Source organism: Micropterus dolomieu, unplaced genomic scaffold (assembly GCF_021292245.1).
Source record: "Micropterus dolomieu isolate WLL.071019.BEF.003 ecotype Adirondacks unplaced genomic scaffold, ASM2129224v1 contig_14227, whole genome shotgun sequence".
In the NCBI taxonomy this organism is placed as follows: Eukaryota; Metazoa; Chordata; class Actinopteri; order Centrarchiformes; family Centrarchidae; genus Micropterus; species Micropterus dolomieu.
Genome location: NW_025743213.1, coordinates 1 through 8787, shown reverse-complemented (window position 1 = coordinate 8787; position 8787 = coordinate 1). Strand labels below are relative to the sequence as shown.

Genomic DNA, 8787 nt, shown 5'->3' with positions numbered 1-8787 from the left:
TGTTTTATGGTGGAGGTATTTCAAAAGTTTCCAACTTGGCTTTTGTTGTCAGCCCAGCAGTTGTTCTTCTCTTGTGCTTTACTGGCAGACTCCCTGGTTACAACACAGACAATAAGCAATAATGTTAATAGCTAATTCATCAATATTAACATGGTATTAAATTGCAGGATAAAGTTCAAATAAAGTATTGTCCAACAATAAATAAACAATTTAACAGTAATTACATTCTTTAAAAAAGTAAATCCAAGAATAACACTTACCCGTTGAATGTCATAATAATGACAACCTAAAAGAATCCAACAGCAGCACAGCAGTGAATATTTCAGTAGGTAGTTTAATTCACACAAACATTTGTTACTGATGGCTGATTCACTACATTTCTGCTTAGCTGCACCTACTGAGGAAAATCTGTTCTGTTATTATAGGACAAGACTGGTGTTATTCTATATTTTCCTACTGTAGACAAATTCCATGACAAGATACCCATTTTTATTAGTGTTTGAGATATTTTGCTGTTCACAAACCGTGTGTCGTAGGGTCGTGGGGCAGCTGGATCTAACATGGTCAAACAGAAGAGCGTCGAGTGGCTGAAATGGTGTAAACTGGGGGCATGGCGGAGGCTAAAGGGAAATAGCTGTTGGCCACAGAGTTTGCATTAGGAAAGGGTCAACGATGGAAGGCAATGTAGGGAAGGAAAATGTGCTGTGGTTTTGGAGAGTAAGGAGATAAAAATGAGACAGGCGACAATAGAAAATGTTGGGTGGAGAAAACTCCATGGCTTGATGCTGTTGAGGCGTTATGAACAGAAACGTTTAATTTTACAGAGGAGGAAGACGAGGCTGAAAGAGCCAAAGGAGCAGTATTAGTGGTGGCTGAAAAGTGAAGAGGAAAGGATGCTATGAATGTGTTTAAATAAAGAAAAGAGATGAGACATATTAGACACAAAGGGAGAAGGTATATGAGTGAAGAAGGTTGGAGCAGCTCTGCTGCTGTGGGTGGTGTGATGACATGAGAAAGCACTGGGTGAACTAACTGGAGTATGGGGATATGAGAAGCTGGCTGGAGAGCTGGATATGGAGACATATAGTTGGAAAAGTTTGGCTTTTTGCTGTTTCTATGAGAAGAAATGTTCTTATCCTCAGGGGCAAGCTGCAAGAGTGCCAGTCCAGTCGGACATGTTTGGTTCTTTTCATGGGATTTGTTGACAATAAGAAAACTATAGAGTAATGCCAGGCTTATTTTCTAAATACTCAGGTTTCCGTTCTTGGTGTTCTTTTTTCCTTTTATTCTTTTCCTTTTTCTTCTTCTTGAAACTATCTGAAAATGATTCATATCTAAATCACTTTAGTTCATATTCATAAACATAGTAGCTGACAATAAAAAGGTTGAAACTAAAAGTTTAGTGGCAAATAAATATGTGAAGAGCTTACGTATATACTTACAGTTTGTATAATGTATTCTTCCTTCAATGCACTGAAAAACCCTGCTCCAATTAGAAGAAGTGCATGGAAATGTCTTTTTCTCTCCTTCCTTGATATATTCAACTCCAGATAGCTGAAAGTTGTACCAACGATATCTAGTATGATCCACGACACAGAATGCCTCTGCACAAAAGTAATACAAAAAAAACACATATATGTAATTATGTGGTATAACATCTTTGATAGACTTTGACAATGAAAAATTGTGATATTGACTTGTTTAAACCTTTGCAGATGGGAAGGTTTGACCAACTGCCATCACTGTAACACGTCACGGTGTCTGAACCGACTCGTGTGTAAAAGGCATTACATTGGTATTTCAAAAACATTCGATTCACTTGTACAACATCACCGTTTGGAACGTTTGGGTGTTCTCCACAGTGGTCGACTGAAATTAAAAAAGAGATTTAACATTGTCACAGTATGTCAGTGAAATGGTGATCCAGCAACAACAGCACAACATATTGTAATAAAATTAACATAGTGCCATCAGCCTATTATTTTGGTTACCTAAAACCTCCCTGACTGGCTTTTTAACTCGATTTAATCCTTGTTTTTTCCCATGTTGAATGTGTAATTCTCACACTGTGGTCCTTTGCCACCATGTGATGTCACCTGCTGCTTCTTTTCACCTGCCAGCGATGAGCTTCACCGGGAGGATGTATCACAGAAAATACACACCATGCCTATCCCCAAACCACTCAGTGAGGCTACAGATTATTTTACAGTAACTGGTCAGCTAGTGAAGAAATATTTTAAAAGTAAATATATAAACAAAGCCCGATACATGTGATGTAAAAGGAGCATTTGATCTGAATGATTTACTTGACATGAATGCAGGTTGACTGTCTCTGTCATCTGAGCCAGAGGTGGCAGAAGATCCTGTAAGATGCAGAGGAGATAAAGGTATACACACAGAACAGAAGACACACCAGTTAGTAACACTTCAGCATGTTATTTGGACTCTTTTTCTTTCTGATTCAGAGTAATGTCAAAACAATTTCCCCATTATTCTTTTTGAAAATTAAAGATTTTAATGTAAAGTAGTTAAACCTTTAAATCAATGATTATGTCTGATTTATTATTGTGACTGCGCAGCGCTTTGTGCTAAAATACAATAGTAAGCAAAATTACTCTACAGTCACTGCTTTTGTTTTTAACAAATTTAAATGGTTGGATGTCAAAGTAGTTAATGTTCTTACCATGAAGCACTCCTGGAAACCAAATCAGAAGAACTAATAGATATCTCATGTTCATTTTGTCAGGAATGAAATCATCCCACGACACAGTAAATCTGAGAGCTTAGTCCAGATCAGAACCAGTTAATAATTGTTGGGGGTCGTCTCCCAGAAAGTTTGTCAAGTAAACACACAGGCATCATGCTGTTGTTCTGGAGCCAAAAGACAGCTGGGCAAATAGGCTGCACGCACACACACACATCTTCTTCAGCATACGGAAAGACCCAGGCTTCAGAATCAGTGACTGCTTTGTTGCCATTTAGTTTTTACACATACAAGGAATTTGCCTTGGTGAACAGGTGACTAACAATAGACATAATTACATTATCTTTAGAATTACTTTACAAATGGAAGTTATTGCTATGAGAATTTGTTTGTGGAAGATTCCAGATTCAGATCACTTTTGTCAATATCCATCCATCAATCATCAACCGCTTATCCTGCGTACAGGGTCGCGGGGGGCTGGAGCCAATCCCAGCTGACATCGGGCAAAAGGCGGGGTACACCCTGGACAGGTTGCCAATCCATCGCAGGGGCACTTTTGTCAATACATTTTGTTTTTATAGAATTATTACTTTATGAATCCCACTTGGGAGAAATATGTAATTTATTGCATTAAGTCAACATTAGTTTTTTTGTTTGGGAAAGGCCTGTGATAATGATTAATTTGTCTCCACAGTTCCAGACTCACTGTGGTTCATTTGTTATAAAACTCTCTACAAAAATCGATTTGATTATTTGGAGTCCAAATTTCAATATGATTTACTGGACCGCTCAGATCAGAGGTCAATCTTCTGCCTGCACAGATTCAGTTTTTTACGCAGCCTGGCCTTCACTTCTTCTGATTGACGGATGATCTAAAAACACATTTGGCCTTCGATCGCTTCTGACAACAACACACACCTTCAGTACACCCAGACTCACATAGATAATCTAGAGACTCAACAAGCCATCCACTTACAAGAGCAGATATTCTAATTGTTAAAAAATGCAGTCTCAAAATTCAAGCTTGTCAAACAGGTTCAAGAAACACACATGTTACATGTTTAAATCTTAAAAATGACAGCTTGCAAAGCTATCCGGAGCAAATTGTCATAGAAAGTTTAACGGAGCACAGCACTAGTTCAGGCAGGCAACAAAGTCAAGCTCAGCTCACAATCCCGCCACGTCAGCTGACTGTTCAGCTGATTCCTCTCTGATTCCTCTCAGCATTCATCAAATAAAGGCACCTTATTCAAGCTGCTATAGCCTGCAAGCAGCTTTTAACCAGCTCCTCCTTTCAGGCCCTGTCTGATTATTCATTTCTGTTGTTATTGATGCCTGCTGAGCACACTGCTGGGGCTGGATTCAGCTTCCTCTGTGCACAACACGCACTATATTAGGAGGTTCAAAATGAAAAGTTTGCTATATATCTTGGGCATCCAATCTGAATGCATGGAATGACGCAGGAACACTCCAGTCCTCTGAACAAATTTTATTTCTTCAATACTCAAAGGTTGCATGTACCAACATTTAAGGTAGATAAATACACTTGAGCCGTTCGTTCCGAAAGAAAACAAACATAAGATTAGAACCCAAACTAATATGTCCATTATATGATATGAGGAAAGATGAATATCTTAAGTTAAAGTCCTCAGATAAACTAACATGGACATAGGATAAAACTAAAGAGCAAAATAACCTCTTCTTGTAGAAACCGAGACCAAGTCAAGGTCAAATAGTGAGTGAAAGGGAAAGCAGTCTTTAAATAAAGTGTGATCAGGTGAACTCACTCAGGTAGTCACAAAAGAGCTAAAGCAAATAGTTTTTTAAGGGATCACTCAATTGGAAGAAAAGTAATCAATGACAATTTTGATAAACTGATGAATCACGTAAGTATTTTTTTTCTTCCAGTAAAAATATCAATCACTGAGGCCTTCACATATATTGTGTATTGCCTGTACAAAATGTCACTTGAATGTTCTGTGTTTGTAACTGTGATGCAAAGTTATGTACATATGAGCACAATGATGAAGTATAGAAGAACCTTATTTTAAATACAGTCGTTAATCAAGTCATCAATAAAAAAACATTTAATTGAGAAATTATCTGATTTTAGTAATGAAGGAGTGGAAAAACAAAATAATCATGTGTGGTCAGTTACTGTTGCATCCTGGAGTTGCTTTGCTGGTGGATTTTAGTTATATGGAAGTCACAGACATTTGAATTAATTAATGGATATTTAAATATCTAAAACAGTGGCGATGCTCTTCTTAAAACATTGTGTCATGATGAATAAAATTTAAAGATTTTTTTTTTTTGAGTTATTAAGGCTGTGACAGACAGCCTGTACAGGTGGTACTCCCCCTGGGAGTGCATACAGGATCAGGATAAGCAGGTATGGATAAAGGATAGACAGATTACTTTTGGGGCATGACTTCAGCACAAGAACTCAGCAGACACAAGATTAGTGTTGAAATTCCAGTTGAATACTTTATTCAGGTAAGTCTTCATGCATCAATATGGTTTTTGAAAAACCCATCACGTGCGTGATAGCATGATTGGGTGTGAATGCTGCAAGCATTCGCAGCCTATGTTAATATAGCTTTGTTGTTTCTCAAAAGTTTCCAGTCTGGCATTTGTTTTCAATCGGTGGTGAGCATATCCAAAGGCAGCAGTATCTTCCCCTTGGTGATACAGTCTTAGCAAATATTCTGGTTACAAGACAGAGGTTTAAACAAACATTAAACACTTTCATTTAAATGTAATGAACTAATATATATATATATATATATATATATATATATAAATAAAAGTATAATCAGGAGTAGAACTCACCGTGTTTAGCTGAAACGTGTTACAACCTGAAAACGATCGAAGAGGCACAGCTGTGATTATGTGAAGGAGATTATTGACTTTTGATAGGGAGGTGAAGTCTGATTTACTAAATGTCTGCAGTTTTCTTTCTGTTTTATTGTATTGTTTTGTTCATTGAATTAGCTGTAGAGGACCAGTACTTTTAAATCATGGTGCAGAAGCCTATAGTGAATCAGCTATATAATATAATAATATAATAATAATAAAAAATAATAATACTGTAGCTGGACATGTTTCCCCTCGCCTTTCTTTTTTTTGGTGCAAAGTAAACAAAAAAATCTCAGCAGCCAACAAGCTTATTTTGCTACCTTTAGACAAAGCCAAGCTAGTTGCCCCCCCGCCCCATGTCCAGTCCAGTCTTTATGCTAAGCTAAGCTTGCATATATAACAGCAACCCGTTCACAACAGAGAGAGAGAGATTTGGCTTGCCTACAATGATCAGACCAGTGTTTGAACCCTGTGGCCTTTATCGTCTTGAGCTGATGACCGAATATTGTGCTAATCAGTTTTTGCAGATATCCCCTGGGACACATACACACACACACACACACACACACACACACACACACACACAGCCTTGCGTTACTATCTTTGTGGGGACCCATCATTGACAATGCATTCCCTAGATTATTACCCAAACCTTAACCATCACAACTACATCCTAACCCTTAACCTAACCTTAATCTAATTCTAACACTAAAACCAAGTCTTGACCCTCAAAAAGCACTCCAGTCCAGCATTTTGGTCCCAACAAATCTTTTGGACCTGCAAGTATAGCGGTCTCCTGGTGTTTGGAATCCATAAATACACACACACTTTATCTTAGCTGCCAATGATTAGGGAAAACAACAAAACTGCTGTATTTGTTTAATGGCATATTTATATGTAATGAGCTCATAGTGATACTTACATCTGGTAAACGTCATTCTTCCATCAGCACAGTGGCCCACAGAATAATTTTTAAACCTCCAGAGATCCTTACATTTGAATGTCTCACTCTCACCATTTTTTAGAAATTTTACTTCAGCAGGTTCTAAGGCTGGATATTCATTTGTATCCACAGAACAGAAGGTAGCTGCACAAAACAATAAAATAGAAAATGTGTTGTTATTTTCCCAGCCCACCTCTTTGATAGACCTTTAGAACTGACTTGTTTATACCTCTGCAGGTGGGTACTTCTGACCATGTGCCATCACTGTAACAAACCACTGCCGCTGGACCCACTTGTGTGTAAAAGGAAATGCACTGGTACTTCAAAAACATGTGACCAGTTTTTACAACATCACCATTAGGAACTGTGGGAGGTGTTCCACAGTTGCTGACTGAAATATAAAAAATAAAAAAGGTTTTATGGAAATAAATATTTTGAGCTGTCATAGAAAAGTTTACCACCTATAAATTTCACTCCACATTTTGATTTCCTCAGCCTCACTAATGAACCCAATCTATCCCCACATCACATTCTTCATTCATATCTCATACATGTAAAAAAAAGTCCAGTACCTGGTATGGTTTCTTCACCTAAATGAAAATAAAGGAAAATACATTTTATATATTTTCTATAGAGACATTAAATAAATAGATATTGCAATTTATATTTAAAATAGATCAATAAACTATCTTCACCAGCAGGTTGTGTCCCCATTCCAGCAGATGAAGTATGTCCCCCACCTGTTCTTCCCACAGTGGATACACCATGTCCAGTACCTGGTCTGATTCCTCCGCCGAAGTGGAAAAATAAATTAATTACAGTATATACATATTTTCTGGAGAGATTAGATAAATGGATACAGATTTATATTTAATACTGATCAAAAACTTACCTCCACCCGCAGGTTGTGTCCCACTACCAGCAGATGCAGTGTGTCCCCCACCTGTTCCCACCACTGCTGAACCACCATGTCCAGTAAATGTTCTTGGTCCTGAGGGGGAAAACCCATTACATGATAATAAAATAAAATATATTCCCTTTTAAGCATCACAAAAGGAGGGTTTTTTCTTTAAACGGAGCTCATTCCTTGGTCTCTGGACAAAATGTTTTGGTTATCTCTCTGTTGTTAATTACATAAACCTTTATTAACTGATGTGTCTTTACCACTTACAGGCATCATAAACAAGCTCTAAACACAACACTGACATTGTCACCATACAGTTAATAAGCTGATAACGGTGAGAGTGAATCTAAACAGTTAAAGGTGCCGTGTGGAGTTTTACCAACTAATTATTTTAATAAAAATTATTAGGTATGTGACTGCCACTATTTTTTTATTTGAAGATACTCATTCCTGACCATGGTTTCACTTTATTCAACTATACCAAGAAACGCAGCAACGTGCTAACAAAGGCAAAAAAGAAGAAAACTGTTAAACGCCAGTAAACATGGATGTAAACAATCCAGATTTCAAACTTAAAGCTAAAGTTTTAGGTGGAAGTTTGTTAGACCTCAAGGATACACACAATGCATTTTGGTGAGTAACACTGAATACAAACAGAAATGTTGTTTACAAACAAACTCTATGGGGCATCTTAAAATAGTGGGTCATAAAAAACAAAACACTGAGGAAAGTTGCTATAAATCTTTGTAGAACTGAGAGAAACTGTAGCTGGCTGATTCTCTGTGGGTTCTCTGAATGACACCTTTCACAAATCTCTCATTTGATCTATTCCTTTAGGCTTTTTATAACACGATTGATCAGTGTTGCAAACCTGTCTTCTAGAAAAAAAAACTATAAACTGTGCCACCTACCAAACCTTCACACGAAGTCTCAAGGCCTGGCTTTTGAAAAGTCAGAGGTGCAAACCTTTGTAATCTACAAAATATACATTGCTAATTTTGTTATTGTTGTTGCAGTGGCTAACTTGCTGCTAACTTGTCCCATGTCCTTTGCCTGTTACAAATGGTTAGCTTTACATGGCATTTTAACTAATGTGGTATGATCTTCTATAGCTTTGTCTTGCAACACTGTGCTTCATGGCTCATGTTTTAGTTGTAACTGCATCATTTAACATTTTATCAAGATCAACATTATGATTGTCGTATTGTCATACCTGTTGCTGCAACATTCTTTAAATACTTTTAATATTTTGATTAGTTGCTTATTGTTAAATAAGCAGCTAACCAAAATAATAATCTAAATATTGATTCATTGTATTTTCATCACTGCATATCTCAGCACATTGTCCACTTACTGCACGGTGTGGCTTCAGTCCAG

At 37.3% G+C, this 8787-nt stretch overlaps 2 protein-coding genes across 2 annotated transcripts; both read right to left on the bottom strand.

Moving 5' to 3' along the window:
• Position 1: 1 nt before the first annotated feature.
• On the bottom strand, positions 2-2745 carry LOC123966783 (coagulation factor XIII B chain-like). The gene is made up of 6 exons (XM_046042895.1): positions 2684-2745; positions 2307-2363; positions 1708-1869; positions 1443-1604; positions 261-286; positions 2-93 (listed from the first exon to the last, which is right to left on the bottom strand). Exons 1-6 carry the CDS (start codon positions 2736-2738, stop codon positions 79-81), a joined length of 477 nt encoding a protein of 158 aa, XP_045898851.1. The 5' UTR covers positions 2739-2745; the 3' UTR covers positions 2-78.
• A 2420-nt stretch (positions 2746-5165) lies between these two features.
• Positions 5166-8781, bottom strand: LOC123966784 (complement factor H-related protein 4-like). The gene is made up of 8 exons (XM_046042896.1): positions 8765-8781; positions 7399-7497; positions 7202-7294; positions 7079-7096; positions 6736-6897; positions 6486-6650; positions 5537-5562; positions 5166-5412 (listed from the first exon to the last, which is right to left on the bottom strand). The coding sequence occupies exons 3-8, from the start codon at positions 7218-7220 to the stop codon at positions 5401-5403; spliced, it is 402 nt and encodes a 133-aa protein (XP_045898852.1). The 5' UTR covers positions 7221-7294; positions 7399-7497; positions 8765-8781; the 3' UTR covers positions 5166-5400.
• Between the last annotated feature and the right edge of the window lie 6 nt (positions 8782-8787).

Excerpts from the sequence above, each read along its gene's own strand:
- LOC123966783 (XM_046042895.1), bottom strand. The coding sequence starts at position 2,738 with ATGAACATGAGATATCTATTAGTTCTTCTGATTTGGTTTCCAGGAGTG. Across the intron at positions 2,364-2,683 it reads GTTTCCAGGAGTGCTTCATG|GATCTTCTGCCACCTCTGGC; the intron begins GTAAGAACATTA and ends TGCATCTTACAG. Across the intron at positions 1,870-2,306 it reads TCAACCTGCATTCATGTCAA|TCGACCACTGTGGAGAACAC; the intron begins GTAAATCATTCA and ends TTTTAATTTCAG.
- LOC123966784 (XM_046042896.1), bottom strand. Across the intron at positions 6,651-6,735 it reads AGAAGTACCCACCTGCAGAG|CTACCTTCTGTTCTGTGGAT; the intron begins GTATAAACAAGT and ends TGTTTTGTGCAG. Across the intron at positions 5,563-6,485 it reads AAGAATGACGTTTACCAGAT|GTTGTAACACGTTTCAGCTA; the intron begins GTAAGTATCACT and ends GATCGTTTTCAG.